Below are 27,711 nucleotides of genomic sequence, written 5' to 3' on the forward strand. Positions count from 1 at the left end.
GTTTCTGTTACTCACTGTCTTTAGGAATATTATTTTCCTTGTGTTTACTTTTTTAATCTTACTGTTTTAATTAGACATTACAGATCTTACTCACGCTCCCACTGTGTATCGGCGCGTCTACACCGCGCGTGATCGGCAACGCAGCCTCGTTACTAACGCATCACTTCCGTTATAATAAACACCAGAATTTACACTGCAAGCGTGCAAATACAACATATAATGACAATAAACTTAAATGAAACAAAATCTTTTAAGCAACCCGCACCAGTTTCCCCCACCCCTTGCACACACTGGAGCATTTCGGATATAAACATAGGTTTGTGCTCGTGCATCACTGTCGTGCTCCAGTGCTACACAAACTCCGCTTTATAAAGTTTGATCTTCTCTGCAGTGTTTAATATAAAAAGCTCCCCTGCTTTAAAGGAGAATTCATTGTCGGTGACTCTGGGTATTAGGCTAAAGCTAGAGTCTAAAGCGTTGCATTACGTGCGTACGACATCATGTGCTACTGTCTGGTAAACAGCTTATACTTCCAAGTTATTAAAAAAAAAACGCTCATGTTCCATTTGAGATGATATTACCTTTCTAAAATTCATACACTAAACAGTAGAGTATACAGTACATAGTGTAAGTGTATAGTACTTCATTTGGGACAAAACTTTAGTATTTACTGTTCGAAGCGTGTTTTCGGGAACAGAAGGTTCCCGTAATAAGTATTTGTGCTCCGTGCCGCACGCAGACCACCTGATCGATAATGAGATTCATTGAGAACAATTTTCATAATCGATTATTATCGATTTTATTGATTAGTCGTTGCAGCTCTTTTTAAAAACCCACTTTATTCGGTTTATGATCTTAAAGCACATTTTGCAGTAACCACTTATGGATGATTCAATAAAACGAATAAGAAAAGAATGTGATTAGGAGTGTGAGGAATGTAAGTCTGGCCCCATTTATGTTAGGAGTTTAAAGGGTTAAATTTCAAAAGATGGGAAAAAAAAAAAGTTCAAGTTCTTCAAAACTTGTTCACGGTGTGACAGTGGATAGTGTCGCTTGGATTAATGTCAGTGTGAAGTTTCTTCCAGGTTCTCCAGTTTCCTCCCACATCTCAAAAACATGCCAGTGTATGGTTTGACTATGTTAATTGTGCATTTGTGTGTGCATGGTGCCGTGTGCTGGGCTGGTATCCTATCCAGGGTGTACTGTATGTATTCCCAGCTCTCGCTCATTGTTCCGGCTCAGGATCCACCATGATGGTGGCCAGGATACAGATGAAAGAATGAATAAATAATAAACTGCTTGACATGGACGCTCCATGAAATAAAGCAATTCAACAACATCCAGAGACATAAAAAAGCACCTTATACTTTCCCCTCTTAAAAGAAATGGGTCGTGCAAATGATACGACATGCCCCAAACTTACATTCAGCCATACACTTCCTGTGTTAAACCAGTCTAATAACAGAAGACGTTTGCATATTGCTTCTTGTATTTCATGATGCAATATCACTTTCCTGTTACAATATATTCTCGCAGCCTCCCACAGCAAAACTCTTGCAGTGACAGTTTTCTCTGTTTGACCAGCTTGCTCACTCAAATGAGTTCCCCCTGTAAATAAAAAAAGAAACAGTTTCAATTCAATTTCATTTGTATAGTGCTTTCAACAATAGACATTGCCACAAATCTGCTTTGCATAAATCCTGATATAGATCTAGTTCCGTAATGAGCAAGCCAGAAGTGACAATGGCAAGGACAATGTCTCCGAGATGGCATGGGGAAGAAACCTTGAGAGGTGCCAGATTAAAAAGGGAGCCAGACCCTTGTGGGTGACACCAGATAGTGGGATTATAAATCATTACAGTATACAGCTGGTAGTGTGAAGAGTGAAGGCTAACATACTAAGCATGTTGAAAGGGTGCTCAGTATGAGCGTATTGTGAAGAAGAGTCCTGGGATAACCACAGGACAGGGATTTTGATTACAGCAACAGTGCTTATGTACAAATCTACAGTATCCAGGTAAGATTATCAGCTAAAATAAGGGTGAGACGCGGGCTTGAAAGTGTTTTTGGAACGTTTGAACTATATAAGTTTATGCAGATTCTAAAGTTTAGGATGACTTTACAGTTTAGGCAAATGAGTCACCTAGTGTGTATAGCAAGCAGATGTGGATGGGAAGAAGACAGCACTTGAAACTTCCTTTTCAGGCTTGCTGATTTTAGTCTTCCCAACACACACACAGCTCATCACAGTTGTAGCGCAAGCTTCAGAGCCCAATAAAGAAAGAAAGTGTCCCATTAAACACTTTCCTGTTAAAAGCAGATAGCAAGTTGCTGAAGCTCTTCAGCAAGCTGTTTATACTAAAAATGCCCCAAATGGATTCTGGATGTCTTTGAAACAACAACAAAGCGGAAATGCATGTCTTTGATGGAGAAATCAATGGCGCAGAGTCTTACCAAGCATATGGTGGTGGAGGGGGGTTTCATAGCTCCTGGAATAGTCCGTTGACCTGTAACTCTGTCTTTCATCCATGTTGAGATGAATGCGGGGAGAAATGCTAGCGGTGCAGATGGCTCCATTATGTTTCGGGACTCTAACGGTGTAAGAAAGGTTATTGCTTCCTATAATCATAAACTGTCATTAGGGAAAATGTTTCTGGGAACTAATGGGGCAGCATCTACTTTTTAACTAAATTAGGCTCTGTGTAAGCTCATGTTTAGTTACAGTACACAAAGATATTGATATTGCCAAATATTTCCCAAAATCAAATAAATGAATCACTTATTTATTTATTTATTTATTTATTTATTTATTTAAATTTGCCAAATGGATATTGTGTGGACATGCTTGTGTGTGTGACCGTCACAGATGCTACATCACACTGACCCAGTCCCTCCATCTGACCATGAGCGGAGCCCCAGCTGGTCCGGCAGGCACGGGGAAAACCGAGACCACCAAGGACCTGGGCCGAGCGCTCGGCATCATGGTGTACGTCTTCAACTGCTCCGAGCAGATGGACTACAAGGTGAAAGACTCTGCCGTGTGTAGATCTTCAGTCGTTTATTTTCTTCTTTCTGGGAGACCGTTTTTTTGGGGAGGGTTGTTTTTTTTTTTTTGCATCTGCATTCACCTCAACTTCAGAGCACAACTCTTGGCATGTTGTTTTAATTAAGAGGAAATTAGGGTCGGTGAGTTCACCGCAGGTTTGCTGATGAATGTGTGTTTTTCTGCTCATACCCTGCGGCACATGTCCTCCTTTCTCGCTCTCTCTTTCTCCTTTCTTCTTTTCTTCCTTGTCCATCATCTCCTGAGCTGTGTATTAAAGCAAAGCAAAGCTGTCCTCTGCCAACATGGAGGCCAGCAGATTAGTAAAGCTCTGATGCCTAGGCTTATTTACCTCCTAAGCCTTGTCACCTATCTCCTCAGTATTCCGGCCTCGTTGCTGCTTGTCGCTGTATTCACTAGTCGGGAGAAAAAGCCATATAATATGACAGTCAATAGAGACACAGGACTAATCTCTTTATCCAGCTTGTACCTGCTGAGGCTGCTGCATCATTACCGGACCTGGTTGTACACTGCAGTATGATACTGGTCAGAGTGAGAAAGAGAATCAAATTAAATACAGAGAGGCTAATAAAACAAAAATGAAGGGGTGGACGGGGCTTTAGGATCACACATATCCACAATCAATCAACACTCATTTGTGTCAGAGTTCTTCCTCCCTTGATATTTAACATTGTGTTCCCCTGCACGTAAAGAGGCTCTGCTGCTCTGCTTAGAGTTATTGCATGATGCTTTTTGAATATGAATTAAATGCAGGGATATTAGCAAACACTAGGCCATTGACGCTTATTGGCCGTGGACAGAGTGCAAATCATGCAGCATTCTCATGACTCGAGCGATAAAAAGGGAACGCCGGAACGTAGCTACGATTCGGTCGTCGCACCGCATCTATTCACTATCATCTGTTCTGAAGTGATTCAGTTGAGACTCTAACCAGCATGTAACAATCTCACCCTGCCTCCTTTTCTCTCTTGTCTTTCACATCCCATAGTCCTGTGGCAACATCTACAAAGGCCTGGCGCAGACAGGCGCCTGGGGCTGCTTCGATGAGTTTAACAGGATCTCAGTGGAGGTGCTGTCTGTGGTCGCGGTGCAGGTGAGTTTTCACCTCACGCATGACGTTAACTCTGGAGCGGATTAGTAGGTATGCTTGTGCGACGTTGACTTAACATGCTCGTGATTTTACCGCATACGCAATAAAAAATCCGTGATACACGACCGAATCGTCTAAAATTGATAGCTTAAAAAAAATAAGCAAGCATTTGCACCATTTCAGGTTGAAGCAGAATAACGGGAAGGCATAATAATATTATCAGCTGTTTGCTGGCAGCGGCAATGAAAATGCTCCTGAACGCATGATGGATTTTAAGGTGATTCTGCAGTAATGTACAAATAAACAGTAAACAAACATAAAGGTACATTTTTCAGTTTAATCATTTTACTAATCAGTAGTCTAACTGGCCACCTGGCTGACGTTTTTCACGGTTGATCTGCTGCTCAAAGGTGTTTAAATGAGTCTGAGCTCTTTTAATCACTTTTCAATTATAATCTCGATTAACATTATTTGTAAAATGTTCAATTTGACACGTCTTTGCAGGCATGTTTTTAATCTTTTTTAGGTCAAAACTTCCATCCTTTTTTTTTTTTTTTTCCCTTTTGAAAGTGCTGCTTTTGACCATTTTCAAACAAAATGTTTTGGTGGCATCCCTAATAAATATAGTTAACTGATGTTAGTGGTATACTTGTTATATAGTTATTACCTTGACATAAAGCAGGGGTACCCTTGCTACCCTGGGTGCGAGTCCAGTCAAGAACATGTGAGATGTGGGAAGGGGAACAGGTTTCCAGTATTAGTTAAAATCAAACCGCCTGAGTTCAAAAACACCTGGGAAATCATTTCAAATGAAATATTCCTTATTTCCTGGGAAGAAGACGACTGCTTTTTTTTTTTTTGTTGTATTTTTGTATGACTGTTTGTACTAGTGTACTCGGCTGTTAAATTGCACAGCTCCTACGCAAAATGCTTAAAGGTTAGCAGGTCTAGTAATACAATATAATCTGAGTAAATGTCGCAGGGTATTATATTAGTGTAAAATTATGTAGAGATGATTACAGTACATTGTTATATCGCACAAGCCTATAATACGAAGTGCTTCAGTATCCCTAGTACTAAGCAGAAGACAGGCAACTGGCTTCTTTCTTGCTTTTCTCCTCACAATCTCATTTACCAAATCATCAAAGTCCAGCTGTTTAACAAGCTCAGACTGAAAGACCAGCACTAACAGCATGTTGTGTCTTATTTAGTCCATTTTAGTTTGGAGCTCATTTTATAATCTGAGCCGTTCTGACTCGGTTCAGGTTTTATGGTTATCCATGTTTTTTTGTTAAAAAAAAAAATCGAAATAATCCGCTTATCTAGTTCAGTATGGCCGTAAAAGAATGAGTATCGGTACAAATTCAGACCCTTACACCAATAGGGGCTTGATAGGTGGTGTTTGTGACTCAGCATAATGGCCAATCAGTCTAATCATTCAGTGTAAATCTATGGGAACATTTCCAATAGGTCTGGACAGTAAATCCTTCTCTGTGTCACAGCCAGAGTTCTCTAAAATTGGCACAACACTTTTCGCACTCAGCTGCTCAGAGCAAAACTCGGAACCGGCCATGCTCAAGGAAAACCTCTAATGTACCATTGGGTTTAATCTCACGTTGTTTTAATTAGCAGTTACGAAAGGCATTTTGCTGTACATTTGCTTTTAGAGTGTGCCTGTCAGGCTTTTATGTGGCGCATTCTTGAGAAATTACACGACAAAGTAAATCTTAATTACCCGGTCACAAATACCTGCCTGCAGACATAATCTACCCCTGATGATGGATAGTTTCATAAACCTGAATGACCGGTGAACGTTACGGTTGCGCGTTTTTTTTTCCAAGAACTGTGCTACACTACAGCAGAAACTGTTTAACGGCACATTTCAGGGACTGGTGACTCAGAGATAGCTGAGAATGAAAGCAAAGGTGGGCTCTCTTTAAGCATCGACGGCACTGTCTGAATCCTGAAAATGTCAGAGCAATGTATGTGTTTTTCGGATGCTGTGATGAATAATGAATCAACGTACCATTTATTTTGGCGGTGCGCTTTTAAAGAATAATCTTACCAAGTTTGAGAACATCAGTGAAGCTGTGCTGGGGCGTTAATGTGCCCCGTCTTCCCGTGCACTCGCAACACAAAGTGGCTTTTTGGTGGTGGAGGATCGTTTGATAATCCATTCTATTTAAGCCCAACTGTAGACAGGATGAGAGAATACACGGCGTTTAGGTTTTGTATGTGAGAACTGTTGCTTAGGCGAAAACAAACAGAAGGAAGCCAGCAGACATATCAGTATTGAGACAAATTAGCCCAGCTCAGCTTTTCACTATGGGAGGCACAGCACTAGTGGTAAATGGGTTCCTTAATATGGAACGCTTTATTTTCCTCGTAAATGCTACTAGTGGAAAAGATGTGGCAATTTAACTGATTCTTCTCCATTTTCCCCAAACTGGGCATGATTTTTCAAGTAAATTCAATTTCCTTTGGAGCAGAACTTACTTTGATTTGATCCATCATTCAGTTGAGATGCTCACCTCTAAGATATAATGTGAAAAGACTTATGGATTTGGAGTTCACTCGAGGACACCAGCTCTATTATAGCCTACATGACGCTGGCATTATAACGGTCTAATGCCACTGTTTATCTGCATCATTGAGTGCTGTGAGGGTATTTTTTTTTTTTTCTTCCCCTGAATAATTTGCATTTAGCCAACACTAAACTGCTTCCAATGTGCTGCAGCACAGGTGGAATATATTATATGATGTGATTTTCTGATGTGCGGTGCAATTGATGCCATCCCCAGTGAATATTAATCTGATGTACAGCTGAATTTGCTCTCACTTGGCAATCAAACAGGCTCGATGAGAGAGATAGGATGAAGAGCTAGAGCATATGGCTATGTGATGTCTGCCTTGCATGTTTGGCGCAACGTCTGAGTTACGCTCGAAGCAAAACGCTGCGATTTTTCCCTCGATGAAAAGCATTCCATGAAAAGCTTTGTGCTTATTTAACCTTCACTTCTTAACTTGAAGTGGTGCATAAATGGATTAAATACATCTAGCTCATTGACACCAACACAGTGTTTGGGTGAGCATTACAATCACCTCAAATACTTTTGTAGAGAATGTTATCAAAGCTGTCTTATGATTTCATTAAAGATGCATAATACACCAGGCATTCGAGAGTAGCTGTAAAGCATTTAAATGATCCTCCAGTTTGATCCTTAGCATCAGGTGTCTGTGGTGTTTATCAGGTCAAAAGTATCCAGGATGCCATTCGGGATAAGAAGAAACGCTTTAACTTCATGGGTGAGGAAGTGAACCTGGTTCCTTCTGTGGGCATCTTCATCACGATGAATCCAGGCTACGCCGGCAGGACGGAGCTGCCTGAGAACCTGAAAGCTCTCTTTCGGTAAGTGTGGGATATCCATAAAAATTTGTAAGTGTTGGCAAATTGTGTTGGTATAAGAGGAATAAAATACAACCATTTAGGAAATGCTGTTATTGTTAAAAGAAAAAAAAAAAAAGTTGTGTTTCATTCCATACTTAATCATGGCATGCTTTTGCTGTGTATTTTCTGTATAAATCTAACACAGATCTTGTATGCCGTCTGTTAGAGTAGCTCTTAAAGCAGTAGGTGTATAACCCCGGCGTCCTGGCGAAATTCCCCCATTGGTCTTTCTCTGTCATAGCTGGTGTTTATTCGGTCTTCTGGTGGTGGTTAAGGAGCCCCCCCCCAATACTATGTAAAGTGCTTTGAGTGTCTAGAAAAGCGCTATATAAATGTAACTGCATTTATGTGTGTGAGTATTTTCATGGTTCTCCTGCAGGCCCTGTGCCATGGTAGTGCCGGACTTTGAACTCATCTGTGAGATCATGTTGGTAGCAGAAGGCTTTATCGAGGCCAGACTGTTGGCCAGGAAGTTCATCACACTCTACCAGCTCTGCAAGGAGCTTCTGTCCAAACAGGTAAAGGACATTCCAGCATTGAGATGGTTAAAAATCTACTCTCAAACTCAATCTTTAAACATTCTGTAGTGTTTCCCAAAGTAATCTCTACTCTACTGTAGAGACTATGGGGCGGCTGTGGCTCAGGTTGTAGAGCGGGTTGTCCACTAATCGTAGGGTTGGCGGTTCGATTCCCGGCCCACGCGACTACACATACCGAAGTGTCCTTGGGCGAGACACTGAAGCCCAAGTTGCTCCACGTTGATGGCAAGCTAGTGCCTTACATGGCAGCTCTGCTACCATTGGTGTGTGAGTGTGTGTGAATGGGTGAGACGGTGTAAAGCACTTTGGAAGTGCAGACCATTTATTGCATCCGTAGCATATGGTTGATTATGATGGACACTTTTGGCATGTGAAGCCCAACATTTTCTTTAAACTGTCGCTCACAGGACGGTGTACCAGACACAGAGTAAAGCGCTATCTACCTTCTTACGCATATATGACCTCGCAGATCCAGACCCCGTGATATGATGCGACAGCAGACATAGAGTATGCTATGCATCCCACACAGTGAGCATGGCTCATTTTGCTTCCACAGCTGGCTGTAGCAGTGCCAGAATTTGACCTAAGAATTTGAAAACTGGGACAATTTCCCAAGGGAATAATTTAGAGGTTAAGTGTTATCGTGTTACTCTGCATTTCTACAGTTGAACTCATAAGTGTCTCAGTTTCCCGTGATTGCTCACGAAGAGTGCAGAATAAGTGGAATTACTTTTTTATTGATTTGGATGCTGATGAAAGTCAATAAGATAATCTCTCATCCTAACACCTTTATTTGATTTGATTCTTTTTTAGAGTTCAACAGGTGTCATTTTGAATTCCGATAATTTAAACCTTTATTGACCAAATTTAATAACTGCTTTTAGGACTTTATTATGAGTTTGTTTCAAGTCAGTGGGTTTTCCCCTTTTTTGTTTTTGTTTTAGTTTTATTAATGCAAGAATGTTTTTTATTTTTTTTATTTTTATCAGTGGCAATTGCCTATATGCGGTAGATGTAGCAGATAAAGGTTATCTTGAAAAAATCTGAAATATTCCAGATTACAGTTACAGCCAGCATTGCCATCCCATGAGGCTGGCGTTTATCTGTTAAAATAATATTTTAAAGAAAGCACTGTTCCTTCTAATTCCATTTTACGCCTCTCTCCATTTTCTACAAAGGCCACGTTTTGACAGTTGCAGCAAGACCGTTTGACTTTTTATGGCAGTTATAACCTACTGCGTTTGACTTCGGTATTTTAAAGCACTCAAATATTTTCCTGGCAAAAAGGTCACCACTTCTTTATAGCATGATAAATAATTTTAATGATACTGTATAGTGAGTAACAGGGTTAGATGAGCATAATTTTTTGTTTGTTTGTTTTTGTTACTTTGTTAAATCAGATTTTTTTTTTTAAAAATACAATATTGTTGATAAAAGCATTATGGCTCTTTCATAGTCTAAACACATAGTTGGTCTATTGGCTCAATTTAATCTTGTTAGAGCTTGATTGAGAAAGTGAGTGGTGTCAACATTTCTGCATAATCTGATGCACATCATATATTTATAATTAAATGCACATAGAACTGTACCGTTTCTTATAAAGCAATGAATACAGTTGTGTATTTTGTAAACGATTGAACTGTAACTTAAGCTGCACTTCTTTACCTCGTCATGAGCAACCACACAGTCTGAGCCAAGAACTTCATAATAATACATATGTATTCATATGATGATGGAATATTCCCTCTCTTTTGAGTCACAGTATTGTTTGTGTTTACATCATGAATAAAATTGTTTGCTCTTCGATTTGTTTTGAATATGGCTGTCTTGAGTCCTTGATGTTGCTCATCTTAAGCTGTTCTCTACTACTGCGTATCGTTATGAGTATTCTTCTTCTCCAAGCAGCACTTTTCAAATAGGAAAAAAGCATTTAAGATATCAGTAACAATTTACAACAGCTGTAAATTATGTCAACTGAATAATCATGCACTAATACCTGAATGAAGTTCAAACATTATCGGATGGCGTTGAGACGAAACGATTGGTGTTTATCGTTGATGCGTCTTTCTACGTTCGATAAGGAGGATCGACGTGAATCATGAAAGCGATTCGGCGCCATGCGATGATGTTTGCGTACAACTCGAAATTAGGCATGTTTAATTCATGTTCTTTCTTATAGAGCATGTTTGATTTAGTTTACCCGATGTGTTGATGAATATATTAACTAACAAACATGTACTTAAGGTAGTCGTTATTCGTGCTCTTCATTAGGTTGTGATTAGTGCATGCCTTAACTTATTAGTTTGTATTTTTTTTTAACTAAGTATTAATATTAGTGCATGATTATTCATGTATTGTGTTAAATGAAAACTGTTCAAAATGTGCTGCTAGGTAGACTTTCAGAACATAACGTAGACAAAGTGTTGGTACAGTGTGGAATTGTGTCGTGTGCCATATTAGATTTGGTTTCCTCTGACCCACTCTTATAACTCAGGACCACTACGACTGGGGACTGCGAGCCATCAAGTCTGTGCTGGTGGTGGCCGGGTCTCTGAAGAGAGGCGATCCAGAGCGACCCGAGGATCAAGTGCTCATGAGGGCGCTGAGAGATTTTAACGTGCCCAAGATAGTGACGGATGACATGCCCGTCTTCATGGGTCTCATTGGAGACCTGTTCCCCGCTCTGGATGTCCCCCGTAAGAGGGACCTGGACTTTGAGAAGTTCGTCAAACAGTCTGTACTGGACCTCAAACTGCAGGCCGAAGACAACTTTGTGCTTAAGGTGAGGGAGCCTGCGCATTGGGTTTTTTTTTCAGGTGTGTGTGTGCATGTGTGCATTTTGCTCTGTATCCACGACGACCACCCTGACCAGGATACACTAGTGTAGAACGCCGGTAGGCACCGAGGGGAACAAGGACACCGAACGCAGGCTTTAGAGAGTGTGATGCTGTCTTTTTATTGATGCTTTATTAAGCTATTTTCAGCACTTTACTCATCAAATTGTATTTGATGAATAAAGTTTCACAAGGCTGTCTGTCTTGCTCTCTCTTTGCAGCGTCAACAGAATCTTACTCAAACACACACAGACTATAAAAACACTTCATTCTAAGCCACACACCGGTGTACCCGCTCGCACATTACCCACTATTTCTCTGTGTCTCCTCCACACACTCGCGCCCGGTGCCTGACCCTGTCCCCACTGCCACAAGCGGCTACTGAATATGAATGAATAAACGAATGAACGAGTGGCTTCAGATTTCAGGCTGAAAGTGCAGGTATCCCCTAAACTATATTATGCTCAAGCTGCTTGAGACACCAGTCTTGTTTAGAGGAACATGACAAGGACAGACTTCTCTCTCTCTCTCTCTCTCTCTCTCTCTCTCTATTACCTCACTATTATCTCAGTCTCTCACTCCCTGACATTCTCTATTATCTCTTTCTCTCTCCCTTACCTACCCTCAATCTCTCAGCAAGGTCATATATGGATGATATACTGCGTATGTTCAAATGCACCATTTAAGACTGACGTACGCTTTATCCAATAGACAGGCATTATATTTCAGTAATCCGAATAACCAAATGATTTTTGGTGCCGTTGCTAGCTCCTGTAGGTTGCTTGTTCATGCAGCATAATAAGCTTCTAAATGTAACCATTACTCCTCAAAGAGCTGTCATCTCATATCAGCCCACAGTTGACAGGTGTTACAGGGCATATCTCTCTAGTGAGAGGTTCGGAAGAGCTCAAAATGTCAAGGTGTCATCAGCAGAGAGCTAGGGAATGGCCCTGATGCTGCAATCACTCTTCTCCCCCCCCCCCCCCCCCCCTCCCTTTTTCTCCTTGCCAGCTCTGCTTTTCTTGCACATTGCCTTCCGTTAAGAGCCATAAACCCACTGGTGTGTTTGTGCCAAATAGACATTAGCGTCAAAGGAGTCTGAAACTGGATATATTGGACAAATATAAGGAAACAGAAATTACAGTGTGATAGTGCCTCAGGTGCTGGGGTTGAGTTCTAATTTCCAGCATTAGGGCGAGTCTCGGCTATCAGCGCCGTCGCTCCCGCCAGAGCCAGGGGAAATAAGTGCAATCTCGAACAGGTCAAAGAGCCACCCAAACAGGATAACAGCACTCCATCAGTGGAGGCTGAGCTCTGAGTGAGGATTTTAACCCCTGCCGTGGTGCAGGCGAAGATGCTCAGGTACCTGACTCCAGCTCAGCTGTGCCCCGCACTTTGATGCCCCTCTTCCTCTGTGATTTGTACAAGAAAGGAAGAGCGGAGACAAGGAGGGGTGCACGGAATTAACCCTTAGCCACTGTCCCTGACGAACCAGCTGACAGCCATTGCTTCAAAGATGCAATCATTCGTTCCTTTGAACCACTGAAACAGCTCTGAGGAGCCCAACGGGAAACCACGTCAATGCCATTGATTGAACATGCCATCTCTCAATCACATTCCCTCTGTCTCTCTCTGTCTATCTCGTTTCTTGGTCGTTCTCTCTGTAGCTTTCATCTCTTTCTCACCGTCTGTCTCTTTCCCACTCATCTCACACCCTGTCTCCCACTGCCTCCTCTCTGATGGCTTCTCTCGTTTAATGCTTCTTGTTCTTATCACACTCCAGAAATGTCCCAATCGTTCAGTATTCAGCCAGATGGGTCTCGCTGAGCAGCCTGATCTTCATCAGGGATGTCGTTTGTGAGAGACAAGCCCTGCCAGCACAATCCTACACCAGCTGATGATGTATTCTGCAGTATTCCAGTGTGGTGTTGGATTCAGGAACGGATCTGTATAAAGCTGCACTTAAAAACTGAAACTTGTTTTCTGCAGGTGGTTCAGCTAGAGGAGCTGTTGGCTGTTCGACACTCCGTGTTTGTGGTTGGCAACGCCGGCACGGGCAAATCACAAGTACTCAAGTCTCTCCACAAAACCTACCAGAACATGAAGCGCAGGCCCGTATGGGCCGACCTTAACCCCAAAGCTGTCACCAATGATGAGCTTTTCGGCATCATAAACCCAGCCACAAGAGAGTGGAAAGACGGTGAGGGCTGGCTCTGCATTTCCTGCCTTCCATTCCAAAAGGCTTTCTTTTTAAACGATTCTGCACATTTTCCCCCATTGCCTGTTGTTTTGTAGCATGACACTGAGAATAGGATTTCATTTCAGGGCTGTTTTCTAATATCATGCGCGAGTTGGCCAACATCAGCCACGCCGGGCCCAAGTGGATTGTGCTGGACGGAGATATCGATCCAATGTGGATTGAGTCTTTGAACACAGTAATGGACGATAACAAGGTACAGCTCCGAGCTTTCATGTTTCAGCTCAGTGAATGCCATTTCATCTGCTCGGCTTGCATCTTTGACAATGTGTCATTATTTAAAGCGCACCGATTATGCTTTTGAAACCTGCCTAATTTTGTTTTAAAGGTCTCATACAAGAGATTTACACGCATCCGAGGTCAAAAAACACTTTAACGTGCTCATAATTTAAATTGCAGCATTACATACCCCCCCCCCCCCTCCCCCCAGTGTCACGAACGACTCGTTCAGTGATCCGTTCTACAGGATTCGTTCTAAACTCCTCCTTTCAGAGAGCATACTCTGCTCTGATTGGTCAAGATGTCCCAGTCTGTTGTGATTGGTCTACCACTGTCAGTGTGTTTCGAAAAGGAAACCCCCCAACTACCATAACGAGTTTCAGCGCTGTCTGTTTGCGAGCAGCCGATGAAGAACAGAGGCGGGTTTTATTTTTGTTACAGACCTAGGTAGGTTAGTACAGGAAGTAAGTCTGGAATTACAAACGACTCGTTTCAGCTCTTCAGAATCGATCCCTTCGTTTGGGAGTCAATAACTCCGTTCGTCCTGCGCTTTGATTTTTGAAACTTTGCAGACTTTTTACATTCCCAAACAGCTCGATAACACACTACATGAAAGGTAATATCTGAAAAACCATAATAGGTGCACTTTAAATGTATGTGATTAGTCAGCTAGTTAGGTTAACAGAACCAACAAATCATGTTACACAGTATTTTTCAAACCGAAACGTGAGTGCATGTGTGTATGCGTTGGTGTGGAACGTTGTAGGTGCTGACTCTGGCCAGTAATGAGCGGATTCCTCTGAACCCCACGATGAGGCTGGTGTTCGAGATTAGCCACCTCCGCACTGCTACCCCTGCTACAGTCTCCAGAGCAGGTCCAAGTGCCTTCTATCACACTTACTCTTATAGAAGAACCTCTCCTTTCCACCTTAGAGTGGAAAAGAAGTCCCAGTAATATCTGACAGAACTTTTATAGATATGTAGTGATGATTCAGAACTCTTCAACCTAGAGCTCGTATGCGGTATGTTTACATTGTTTAGTATAGTTCTGGCGTGTTCTTGCGCTTGTGAGTATCAAACTGTGTTTTCTTCCAGGTATATTGTACATCAACCAAGCGGATTTAGGATGGAATCCACCAGTGACCAGTTGGATTGACAGGAGAGAAATTCAGTCTGAGAAAGCCAATCTGACCATTTTGTTTGACAAGTACCTCCCACCATGCCTCGATACTCTCAGATCAAGGTAACACGTAAAAGGTTGTACTGTCAGATTGTACTGTCATATGGCATGTCATTTTTTTTTTCCTCCATTTTTCTTCCATCGTAATGATGCTAGGATTCGGACCATATTTCAAATGATGTCAGCAACTTAAGTTCAAATGATATATGCCTAAATATTGACCTTTATTAATATATTTACAGGGAAAGGTTTATTTTTATTTTATATTTTATTGCAGTTATTGGAGCGCTTTTATTTGTGCCTCAAAGGTTACCAGGTTTATTTCGTGTAGCGCTGTTTGGGAAGAAGTTTTTTTTTTTTTTTTTCTTTCCGGTAGCATCTAGAACACAAGCACTTGTCTTTAAGCAGGAGAAAGAGAAAGAAACACTGAGGGAAGGATCTTTAAATAAACATCTAGTAATAATGCATAGTCATAGTGGTGATTATCATATGAATTTGTGAGTACTGCAATTTGTCGATATGGGTTTAAACCACCCGTTAGCCTAATTACCTTGCACCTCCGGGGTTGGGGGTTCAATTCCCACCTCCACCCTGTGTACAGAGAGGGTTTCCTCCCCCAGTCGAAAGACATGTGTTGTAGGCTGATTAGCATTTCTAAATTGTCTGTAGTGTGTGAATGGGTGTGTGAATGTTGCCACCCCTCTGGATGTATGTATGTATGGATGGATGGATGGTTTTACCAACCATAATAGGATAAACTTCATTAGATTTATAGAGCGATGCGTATGATATAATGATTATATACAAGACATGTTTTAGCTAGTGCCAATGTGCTAAATTGTGCATACAAACGTGTTAATGTGACCGTGAGATGCAAAATCACGGTCATGTGTGCGAATGATTTTGCTTTCTTCATACGCCTCATAATCAATTTTCTATTTTGCGTTCTTGAATGGATAGACCCTCGCCATGTTTTGGTTAATGAGCGTTCTCTTATAAAGCGAATATGCCTACAGTTAAACGAATAAGCCGACTGAGCCGTCATCTGCTGTGGTTAGGAGCATCTCATAACTTTATTATAGTAACGCGTTTAAAATGAGGTCCTTGAGAGAAGGAGAGAACTCCTGTCTCTGATGCATCTCTTCTGAGCTCCTGTATGAACACGTGTTAATACAAATCTTTTCATGACCTCTTCAGGGGCTTTGATGATCAGTTATTTATAATATACAGTATAGTATCATATTTATAATGATAATGAGTCTTTATTGATCACGTATACATTACAGCACAGTGAAATTCTTTTCTTCACATATCAGAGCATGTTAGGAAGTTGGGGTCAGAGCGCAGGGTCAGCCATGATACAGCGCCCCCTGGAGAGAGGGTTAAGGGCAGAGAGGGTTAAGGGTCTTGCTCAAGGGCCCAACAGTGGCAGCTTGGCAGTGGTACCCCTGACCTTCTGATCAGTAACCCAGAGCTTGGCAGTGCTGGGGCCTGAACCCCCGACCTTCTGATCAGTAACCCAGAGTCTTAACCGCTAAGCCACCACTGCCCCCTACCAAGCCACCACTGCCCCCTGCCAAGCCACCACTGCCCCCTGCCAAGCTACCACTTGACTCTGAGTAGAGCACAATTACTTATAATATAACTTGTACAGTATGTTATGCTGTTCTTCTGTAATAAGTTCAGTCACTGGCACCATATTCATGGTGGTCACATTGTCACAGCTGTCAGTGTTTTTCCTCCAGATTTAAAAAAATCATCCCGGTTCCGGAGCAGAGTATGGTCCAGATGCTGTGCCATCTCTTAGAATGTCTGCTAACCCCCGAGCACACTCCTCCAGACTGCCATAAAGAACTCTACGAGCTCTACTTTGTCTTCGCTGCCATCTGGGCCTTCGGTGGGGCTCTATTTCAAGATCAGGTACGTGATTTCTCTCACACTGTTCACCGTTCAAAAATGTACAAGCTATTAAGGCTCTGTCGAAGATAATGCCACAGATGGTATTTAATTTTGCTAATTTGTTTATTTTTCCATGCTGGCAGTTAAAGTATGATGAATACTGTGTAGTTTTTTTTTTTCTGGGGGGGCAGGGTTGGTTTTGTTTTTTTGGGGGGAATTATTAAGCATTTATCATTCAGGCGAATAAAATTAAGGGCAGCCTTGAGATTTGCATGTGTCTACACAGCTGGTTGATTACAGAGTGGAGTTCAGTAAGTGGTGGGTTACTGAGTTCAAAACCATCAAGTTCCCCTCTCAAGGCACCGTGTTTGACTACTACATCGACCCGGAGACGAAGAAGTTTGAGCCGTGGTCTAAGATGGTGCCTAAGTTTGAAATGGATCCAGATATACCTCTACAGGTTGGTCTGAGACTCTCTTTTTTTTCCATTTACTTGTCATTAGAGCTAATGGGGCATTAGATTAGTTTATGGCTTCCATGTCCTTGTGTTTAATGGCCTTTCCTCTGTATAGGCCTGTCTGGTGCACACCACAGAGACCATTCGGGTGAGCTACTTTATGGATCGTCTTTTGGAAAAGAGAAGGCCTGTCATGCTCGTAGGAAACGCCGGCACTGGCAAATCTGTGCTTGTAGGCAGCAAACTTAGCTCCTTAGACCCTGAAAAATACACCATCAAAAACGTCCCCTTCAACTACTACACCACGTCAGCCATGCTGCAAGGTATGTATACGAAACAGAGCCGTGCAGTTATTTTATTGTAATTGCATTCATCTTTGGACAACAACAGAGCATGTTTTTTTTTTTATTTTTTATTTTTTTTTTTTAAACTTGAGATTAGGGTTAAGTGGGGAGCTTTAAACTGTAACAACACGAGTACTGATTTCATCTGCTTTTTTTTGTGTCCTCCTGTGCCTCGTCAATCTGCTGGGTTTGATATTCGTCATGCGTGGTGTATGTAGCCATGTGTCCCTGCTGCTTCCTCAGCGCATCTCATCCATACCAGAGACCGCTGTAGCAAAATGTAGCATGCACATCAGAAACGAACAGGCAGATTGTACGCAGGGCTGGGCGTGATTGGGATTTGCTGCGCTAATTGTTTTATATTAATATTTTGCTGCTGCGATCTCATACATACTCAGAGAGACTGCAGACTGATGGTTCATTAGCTGTGTTTGTCTGGTTTGCATGTGCAGTAGTGCAAAACTGTTTTAACAAAACAAATGCACACACTGTGTTTAGACAAAAACAAGGCTGGATTAATTGTTTAATTTCTATGCGACCGCTCTAGCCGTCTTGGAAAAACCTTTAGAGAAGAAAGCAGGAAGGAACTACGGCCCTCCAGGAAGCAAGAGACTCGTCTACTTTATCGACGACATGAACATGCCGGAAGTGGACGCCTACGGCACGGTGCAACCTCACACGCTAATCCGCCAACACATGGACTACAATCACTGGTACTTGAAACTTTTCCACTTTGCTTATTTAGCATTATTAATATTAACAAGCGCAGGTCTGGATCGCCTGCATAAGCCTGGCTTGTGAATTATGAACCAGTGTGTTGGAGCCAAATTATTAGAAGCTCAAATAAACAAATTTGTGATTCAGTGCTGCTAAGAATAGCGTTGCCCCTGAGCGTTTGCCCGCGTTGGTGCGGATGTCAATTACGCGGGTAATTGCGATGATGTACGCAATCAGGGTGTTATTCTGGCTGAGATGGTTACAGTATGTGATATTTGCTGAAGAAATTTTATTAGATTGAGCAAATAGTGAGAAAATATGGCAGATTTTATTTGCAGAGACGGGTAAAGAGAGTGCACACTCGGTTTCGCAGCATGTCTGGGGTGTGTAAGATTTAAAATAGTGAGAAATAGCTGAGGTCAGTAAATCTTCTAGTGGATTTGGGCAAAGGCAAGCTGTGCATTCTAAGTGAGTGTGTGTGTGTGTGTGTGTGTGTGCGTGTGTGTTGTTTCCTCACAGGTACGATAGAAGCAAGCTGCAGCTGAAGGAGATCCACAACGTGCAGTACGTGTCCTGCATGAACCCCACAGCGGGAAGCTTCACTATTAATCCACGTCTTCAGGTTGCAAGTTCTTACACACTCATACACACACACACACACACACACACACACACAAAATACCACATTTATTGCGCCAGAGTGCCCAGCACACACCAGGTATCAGTGGAGAGGAAAGAGTGATGTAGCCAATTCAGAGATGGGGATTATTAGGGGGGCATTATAGATAAGAGCCAATGGGGGAATTTCGGCAGGACACCGGGGTTATACCCCTACTCTCTTACGAGAACTGTCCTGGGATTTTTAATGACCACATTTTTTATGTCTCAGGTTCTGTTTTTACAGTATAGTGTTCCCATCACTACACTGGGGCATTAGGCTCCACACAGACCACAGAGTGAGGCCAGCAGGTGGCGCTCACTAATACCACTTCCAGCAGCAATCTTAGTTTTCCCCAGCTTTCTTTTATTTATTTCTTTTATTTTATATTATATTATACCAGATAATACCAGTAGTCTTTTTTTTCCTCCTGCAGTAAACCTCCAGTACTGTACAGGCTGCCAGGCCTAAAGTCAGAGTGGAGCTTGCTGGCGTTCGAATAGAAACGAGGGGAAAACGGTGTTTCTGACTGGTGTCTCACCATAGCAGACGTTAGACAATAAAATGGGATTAAACACACTGAGACCCATTCATTTGATTATTTGGCGTGGTTAAATACCGTATTGTAACGATGCATCAGTTGAGCTTTGAATTATATTTGACACTGAAAAACATTGTGTCATAGTAATTGAGATATTATTAGAAAATATTGCAGGCAGATACAAGCAAAAAATTTACTGTATGACTTAGATTTTTTTTTCCTTTTTTTTTTTTAAAAAAAACTGTAATTCTAGGTCTAGTCGAGACAGATTATAATCTGGAGTGATGAGGAATTGTAAGAATCGTGATTCAAGACATCACTGGTATTTCTGCTTCTGGCTATCCTTGTTTTTGTGTTTCTGGGGCATAGTGGTAGCGTCCATATTTAATTTTGGAGAAAAAAAAAACAACTTTTGCTTTAGGTCACACTTGCTTCTCATTTAAATCCAAATACAGATTCAGATATTGGCATGGGATTACACCCTTACTGTAGGTCTTGCTCAAACTTCTAACACTTCAACACATTCTCCAGCATACTACAATGATTGCTTTTTGCCAAACAGGATTTTTGTTGATGCACACTACCCATGGGAAGCATAAACTAAACCACTAAACTCAGAGAAAATACTTCAAATCTTGTGCTAGTGTTTTGAAGTAATCCAAAATATGCAACTGTTAAGTAGAAAATGAACATGCGTGTTTTAAAACGCATTGCCGACGGGAACTTAATCGAATATCTGCTTATGTTATCCACTTTCTCGCACTTCTTCAGATAAACAGTCACTTTGAGCACCATCACGTACAATGCACTCTTTACTTTGGGTTATTTTATCAGACTATCTTCTATTCTCTCTGTATAGTCTAATCTCTCTTTCTCTTTCTGTCCGTCTCTCTCATGGGTTTGCGGTGAAGTGAAATTGTCTCATACTATTGACTGGCTTACTTACCCCAAGCCCTCATATCTGTGCTATTACGAAATCAGTTCAATTCAATGCACGTTCAGTTAGGACAGTTTCGAAAGTACTTTTATATCTATCTAAAGTTCTCGACCCGTTCCTTCGCAGCGCCATTTCTCTGTGTTCGCGCTCTCGTTCCCTGGAGTGGAGGCTCTCAACACCATCTACTGCAGCATTCTGAGCCAGCACCTGAGTGGCGAAGGATTCAGCAGCGTGCTTCAAAAAAGCTGCGGCCAGCTCGTCCAGCTGGCTCTGGCATTTCATCAGCGCGTGAGTGCCACCTTCCTGCCCACCGCCATCAAATTCCACTACATCTTCAACCTGCGTGACCTCTCAAACATATTCCAGGTATATATATATATTTATATATTTATATATACACATTCAGATCCTGCTTGTCTCCACAGAGCTTGAATTATTCAGTGTTAACCAACCTCGCCTCCCAGATGCCCTTGCCAGCCCAAAAGGTTACTCCAGAGTGTGTTTGAGATGTATTTAAAGTTCATTGGGCCTGATTATGCCGTGGATTAGATTGATGGCATTGCTTTTATAAGCCTTTCATCTCCGAGAAGTAATTTCTCTTTTAAATGGCTATTGATTTTAAAGGCAGACTTAATCGGAGAGTAGAGTTAAAGAAAAGGGTAATAGATCACATCTCGCAGGTATTACACTTTTAATGTATTTAAATGAACCAACTCAAATGAAAATTTGGCTGAGGGCAATCCCTTGGCAAATATCTCTGTCGCTGCTTTCTGACTTAACAGGGTCTTAAATGAATAATTAATTCTTCCTGTTGAGTTTTTTTTTTTTTTATTATTATTCATAATTCAATGGAAATTGTTTCATTTCAGACAAAAGACCAAGAAAATTGGCACTTTTGTTTTACACTGAAAGGGCTTTTGATGTCTCTCACAGAAGTTACTTGGGTCAACCCTTGGTTACATTTTCATTTGTAGTCAGTTTTATTGTACTTCCAAAATGCATTTGTACTTTCAACAAAGTTGGATAAGCATAGCCTGCTGGAAACTTTGTGCCATTAACTACAGCTTTATATATAAAGAAGAAAAAAAATGAAGTGTCCTTTCCTTTTAAGTGTGACGTTTTTTTTTGTTTTTTTTTCCCTCGACGTGCTATTGTGCTGCTTTCAACAAGCTGGCACTGATGTCTGGTATTTAAAAAAACGGGGATTTATTGGGCCTCATCCTCAGCACTGAGAAGATGAAAGACAAAACAGGAGGCTGGCCTCTAAACCCCTGCACATTGTGTTCAGTGCAGTCAGAATAATGAAGCAAAATGAGAGAGAGAGAGAGGCGAAGATGGGACACAGTTGAGAGAACATTTGAAGAGCCGACCTTATTTCTGCTTTTACTAATTCAGCCAGCAGTTCAGGCGAGCGTTGTGTCAGACTCTAGGTCATGTCCATTTAGGCCACACTTTCCGGCAGTTTCTCTGCTCTCACAGAAGCTTTTACTGAACCATTTTATCTTATTCAGTTTGAATAGCTTATACGTTTGTGTTTTTCATATTTACTGTACAAGGGAGTCAGTAGAGCTGATTGTTTCTGAACTTCAGAAATGTAAACGTGAACAATACACTATGAACATATAAACATATTTATTGTTAACACTAACGTTCACGCACAAACGTATTAACATATTCCCTGTGGTCATTAACACACTATTAACATATTAACCCATTGAAATATTTACTGTTAACACTAATGTTCATGCATAAACTTATCCACTGGTGATGTTCACAAAGTAACACTAACATATTTATTGTTAACATTAACACACACACGCACACACACACACACACATATATATATATATATATAACCCACTATTAATATATTTACTGTTAACATATTAATGCACTATTAACACATTTATTGTTAACACATTAAACCATTATGAAAATATTAGCCCACTGAAATATTTACTGTTAACACTAATGTTCACGTATTAACATATTCGCTGTTAACATATTAACACATTAACATAGTTACTCTTAACATATTAACACATTAACATAGTTACTCTTAACATATTAACACATTAACATATTTACTCTTAACATATTAACACATTAACATAGTTACTCTTAACATATTAACACATTAACATATTTACTCTTAACATATTAACACATTAACATATTTACTCTTAACATATTAACATAGTTACTCTTAACATATTAACACATTAACATATTTACTCTTAACATATTTACAAGCTATCAACATATTCACTGTTAACATATTTACTCTTAACATATTAACACTAACATATTTACTCTTAACATATTTACAAGCTATCAACATATTCACTGTTAACATATTTACACTTAACATATTAACACTAACATATTTACTCTCAACATATTAACACATTAACATATTTACTCTTAACATATTAACATAGTACTCTTAACATATTAACACTAACATATTTACTCTTAACACATTAACATAGTTACTCTTAACATATTAACACATTAACATAGTTACTCTTAACATATTAACACATTAACATATTTACTCTTAACATATTAACATAGTTGCTCTTAACATATTAACACATTAACATATTTACATTTAACATATTAACATATTAACATAGTTACTCTTAACATATTAATACACTATTAACATGTTTACTGTTAACACATTATTAACGTATTATCCCATTAAAATATTTACTGTTAACACTAACATTCAGGTATTAATGTATTCACTGTTGAAGTTAACACACTATTAACATATTCACTGTAAACGTTACTGTTGATTATAACAGTTGAAATAAGAATGGTAACAAGGTAAAAAAAAAATAAAAAATCAGAGGCATTTCCTCTGTAGCAAGATACGTTTACTTTTAACATTATAAAACAAATCCTAATTCAAATATTGCCACAAGGTTCAGTGTATATCTGGAGTTCTTTGACAGAGCTAAAGTAATTAATTTATAGCCTGTGAATGTGGGTGCTCAGATAATTAGGCTCCATTGAGGGTAAAATCCATCAGCACGCATTGTGTAGGCTCTGCTGCGAGCTGACAGCCTCATGTTTTCTGTAGGGTCTGCCATAACAGAGAGGCAGAGCTCTAGGCGGTTTGCAGTGTGTCTGTGTGTGTGTGCATGTCATCTTAACTGACTTCTCCAGGCACGTTCTTGCCAAGGGAAAGCCGGGGACTGCGGAGCTCATCCAGATTGAATGGGCAATCAGTTTGATTTATCTGTTTATCAACCGAGGGCACCTTACGAAACATTATTATGCCACCATTTCAAAAGACTGTTATTTGAGAGGCAGGGCATCACTTCCATTTTGCATTCAGGATTTTTAGTATAGAAAAAGGCTCTTCTTTTACATAATATCATTCACAGACTACTACATTGTATGTTTATGGCGTTTAGGAAATCCTGGTGAATTTGAGGTGTATTTGCACAGATGGTGCTACGCGTGTCTTGGACAGTTGTAGTTTCATTAACAGTCTGCCTCAGTCCAGAGTGCCACGTCCTCTATGTTCACGTTACATAATTTGCTTACTTCAGTTCACACCGGACATAGAGGACAATTGTCGCATCATTACCAACGTTGGGATTAATTTGATTGCTTCCAAGGCCTATTCCAGGAAGCAGTATGCAGGAACTGTAGCTGAGGCAGAACTGTAGTCGCAATGTACAATGCTGGCAAAATGCCATCTGCATACCTGACCACAGTGGATATTCTGCACGGTCAGAAATATGATCAATTTCCTATTAATCAAACAAGTAAAGCACAGTGCTTTTGGTTGATAAGTTAGTTTGAGGGCTGCCAGATCTTTACAGTGCATGTCGTTTAGTTACATTCAACAGCTTGTGGTGAATGTAAGCATCATTTAATAACAATCAATTAGGAGGTAATGGGGCTTAGTGCAAGTTGTGAAAACAACAGGAAGCTGTCTTAATGATCGAAGAGTCAGAATCCAGAAAGTCTGAAGGTTGAGGCTAAGTAGAAAGTTAGCATACTTGCAGCTGTTTATGTTCCCTCCGAGTAATCAGTGCCTTGTTGAAACATTAAGGTCGGCAGGTACAATCTGCTGACAGGAGAGCTTTTCCAGAAAAGGTCTGTAATGCTAAGCAGTTTGTTAAATCCATTGGAAGAATGTTATTTAATTTAAAGTGTTTCCCTTAACTAATGTAGTATATAAAGTCCTTCTCAAATTGACAGATTAATATTCTTATACAATATATTCTAAAATATGCAAATTTCTGTACAAAACACCCTCAAAGATCCAATTGCCCAAACTGAACTTTGGTTGTTATTATTAATAATAGTTATTGTTGTTGTTGTTGTTGTCATTGGTGTGATAGTGGTGGTGGTATTTTTGTTGGTGTTCTTTTTATTGTTACTGGTGGTGGTGTTTTGGTGGTGGTTGTTTTTTTGTTGGTGGTGTTTTTGCTGCTGTTGATGGTGTTTCAGGTTTTATTGGTGTTTTGGTTGTTGGTGTTTTTGGTGTTGTTGGTGGTGGTGGTATATTTGGTGGTGGTTTTGGTAGTGATGTTTGGTGTTGTTTTTGGTGGTGTTTTTGATGTTGGTGGTGTTTCAGGTTTTATTGTTGTTTTGGGTGTTGATGGTGTTGGGGGTTTTGGTATTGTTGTTGCTGTTGGTGTATTTGGTGGTATTATTGGTGATGTTTTGGTGGTGTTTGGTGGTTTTGGTGGTGGTTTTTTTTTGGCTTTGTTGTTGGTGGTTATTCGCTAATATTCAATGTTATCAGGGATTGCACAGGTCATACAAAATCCATTTTGGTTTCTATTGTCTATACCTTTTGTGAATGAGAAATGAGAACTTCTCAGAAGATGCAAACAGTCAATTTCCTCAGGTAATTAAGACATTATGCGCCATGACATTTAATAATTTGCCTGCTGTAATAAATTCCAGAAACAGATTTAATCTTCTTTGGAAGTCAATTCATTCAAGAACTTGTTTTGGCATGCAGTAAATGGTTCATAACTCTCTCTGTTCAACCTGTCAGACCTTCGTAAGCTTGATCATTTTTGTTCTCTCTGCATTTGGCCTGAATACAGAATGACTGTCCTCCAGGATTCTGCAACCTTTCATTATGAACTCTTCATTATGCCTTTTCTACATTCTCCCCCACACAGCATCTAATGAACAAATGAAAACTGAAAAACACGTCCTCCAGCTAATGTGCAATGACTATGTATATCTTCTCCGTTTCAGGGCATTCTCTTCTGTAAAAGTGAGTGTGTCAAGACACCTCAGGACCTGGTGAAGATTTACCTCCATGAGTCCAACCGAGTTTATCGGGACAAGATGGTGGAAGACAAGGACTTTGCCACTTTTGATAAGCTGCAGTCTGAAATAGTGGGAAAGTTTTATGAGGTGAGAGGCTTCAGCTTGAGTTTGAGGAAGCGCGCTGTAGTCATTAGGGCATGTGTGTCCGGTTCAGCGAGGCTGCTCTGGTCTGGTCAGTCAGTACTACCTCAGACAGACAAAATTAATCAGAGCTAAAGCCTGTCAGCCTGCACTGCCATCAGTCCAGCAAATTAGAGGAAAATACGGAGGATAAAGAAAAGAAATGATGTAATGGCTGTTCTATCCGCTGCCCACCGGCTCCCTCAGTTTATCACAGAGTGGTTATTCTAGTAGAAAGAGGGAGAAAACTGACATTCCTTTTCTTGCTATTCTTCTGTAACGCAGCATTCTGTCAACTTCATGACACACACACACACACACACATTCTCAACTCACAGTCTCACAGTCAAATCTGCCTAGTCCTACTGCATCAGTCTGTCATGTCAGCCAAGAAAGGAAGCTGCCCAGCTCCAGTGTAGGCAGGAGCGCTGTGAAAATAATAATTATGTATTATGTTAATAGCATCAATTAAAACAAAAGAACGTAATATTTTAGGTGAATATTATTTTAACAGATTTGGACTGTCCCCTCCCAAGACAGCAGCATTCTAGAGCTCGTATTCAATGTTTAATATTTGATAGCATGCTAAAGTGAGTTTGTGTTCCCATCAGGACATGGAGGAGGCTCTTGCAGAGGCCAAGGTGATGAATATGTACTGCCATTTCGCCTCGGGCATTGGCGAGCCAAAATACATGCCGGTGAATTCCTGGGAAAGCCTGAACAAAACCCTTCTGGAGGCTCTCGACAGCTACAACGAGGTCAACGCTGCACTCAATCTCGTTCTCTTCGAGGATGCCATGTGTCATATGTAAGCAAAAGACCAGGATTGAATTAAATCAATATGTATAATCCTATACCTGCTGCATATGAGGAAAAGTAAGACGAAAGGCTCGGCCTGATAATGACAGTGTTTGTGGAGCTGAGGAGAAGGAAAATGATGACAGTGATGATGATGATAATGCTGATAACGAACTGACAGCGACGAGTTCCGCAATAACAACTCTAATTCCCTTCCACTTGCATTTCCACCCTTCTCATCTGCTTCAGCTGTCGCATCAACCGCATCCTGGAGTCTCCCAGGGGAAACGCCTTGCTGGTCGGGGTGGGCGGGAGCGGCAAGCAGAGCCTGACAAGACTGGCAGCCTTCATCAGCTCCCTTGAGGTCTTCCAGATTACTCTGAAGAAAGGATACAGCATTACCGATCTCAAGGTGCATCCTCTTGTAACACAAACACAACTACCTGAGCACTTTATTTCTTTTCTAAGTGACACACTGATGAGATGAGATTGCATACTTTTGTTTATCTCTTGGAGCGTATAGCAAGCCTATATATGAATAAAGCTGGTCCTTGCAAAAGCTGACAATTACGATAACATTTGAATATGTACCCGAGGCCCTTTTCAGCACTCTATGATATTATGCAGAATTGCAAAATGGCAATCTGACAGGAGTGTGTGTGTGTGTGTATTTAGAGCGATTTGGCCACACTGTACATCAAAGCTGGGGTGAAGAATGTTGGCACCGTGTTCCTCATGACAGATGCCCAGGTTGCAGATGAGAAGTTCCTTGTGTTAGTCAATGATCTTTTGGCATCAGGTAAGCACTGACATGTACGAACTCACAGCTGGCTTTCAAGTCGGCTTTATTTCTCTGCCAACTACGAAGAGTAGGCTACAGAATCGTTCTGCTTAGTGGTCTATTAATGCAGTTTTATTTTAAAGTAACATCACTGCCAGATAGCTTTAGTCATTAGGTGTTTGCTATCGACTGAGGTAATAAGTACTAAATCAGAATGAGGTGTGCGCTCCCTTCTGTTATTTTGAAATATTTAATCCTAATATTTACAAGACCTGACAGAATGGTAATTTAAAACGCTGAGCCTCTTAGCTGTCATCACCCTCGGCTTCTCACGGTCTATATATTTGTTTCTCTTGCACACAGGTGAGATCCCAGACCTGTTCCCTGATGACGAGGTGGAGAACGTCATTAACGGTGTGAGGAATGAGGTGCGCGGCCTGGGCCTCCTGGACACCAGGGAGAACTGCTGGAAATTCTTCATCGACCGCGTCCGCCGACAGCTCAAGGTGTGT

At 40.9% G+C, this 27,711-nt stretch overlaps 1 protein-coding gene across 4 annotated transcripts in view; it reads left to right on the forward strand.

Moving 5' to 3' along the window:
* Positions 1 to 27,711, forward strand: part of dnah9 (dynein, axonemal, heavy chain 9) — a 99,468-nt gene that overhangs the window by 24,292 nt on the left and 47,465 nt on the right. For all 4 annotated transcript variants that reach the window (XM_017484454.3, XM_017484455.3, XM_047159465.2 and 1 more), the window contains 20 exons: positions 2,867 to 3,023; positions 4,053 to 4,157; positions 7,406 to 7,563; positions 7,982 to 8,120; positions 10,636 to 10,923; positions 12,965 to 13,175; positions 13,301 to 13,428; positions 14,218 to 14,326; positions 14,547 to 14,694; positions 16,377 to 16,551; positions 16,817 to 16,990; positions 17,103 to 17,310; positions 17,879 to 18,044; positions 18,568 to 18,670; positions 20,311 to 20,550; positions 25,426 to 25,587; positions 26,232 to 26,428; positions 26,668 to 26,830; positions 27,094 to 27,217; positions 27,563 to 27,705. In XM_017484454.3, coding sequence (XP_017339943.1) covers positions 2,867 to 3,023; positions 4,053 to 4,157; positions 7,406 to 7,563; positions 7,982 to 8,120; positions 10,636 to 10,923; positions 12,965 to 13,175; positions 13,301 to 13,428; positions 14,218 to 14,326; positions 14,547 to 14,694; positions 16,377 to 16,551; positions 16,817 to 16,990; positions 17,103 to 17,310; positions 17,879 to 18,044; positions 18,568 to 18,670; positions 20,311 to 20,550; positions 25,426 to 25,587; positions 26,232 to 26,428; positions 26,668 to 26,830; positions 27,094 to 27,217; positions 27,563 to 27,705 — 3,298 coding nt within the window. The remainder of the gene's footprint in view (positions 1 to 2,866; positions 3,024 to 4,052; positions 4,158 to 7,405; positions 7,564 to 7,981; positions 8,121 to 10,635; positions 10,924 to 12,964; positions 13,176 to 13,300; positions 13,429 to 14,217; positions 14,327 to 14,546; positions 14,695 to 16,376; positions 16,552 to 16,816; positions 16,991 to 17,102; positions 17,311 to 17,878; positions 18,045 to 18,567; positions 18,671 to 20,310; positions 20,551 to 25,425; positions 25,588 to 26,231; positions 26,429 to 26,667; positions 26,831 to 27,093; positions 27,218 to 27,562; positions 27,706 to 27,711) is intronic.

The sequence above is a fragment of the Ictalurus punctatus genome, chromosome 13 (assembly GCF_001660625.3).
Source record: "Ictalurus punctatus breed USDA103 chromosome 13, Coco_2.0, whole genome shotgun sequence".
NCBI lineage: Eukaryota > Metazoa > Chordata > Actinopteri > Siluriformes > Ictaluridae > Ictalurus > Ictalurus punctatus.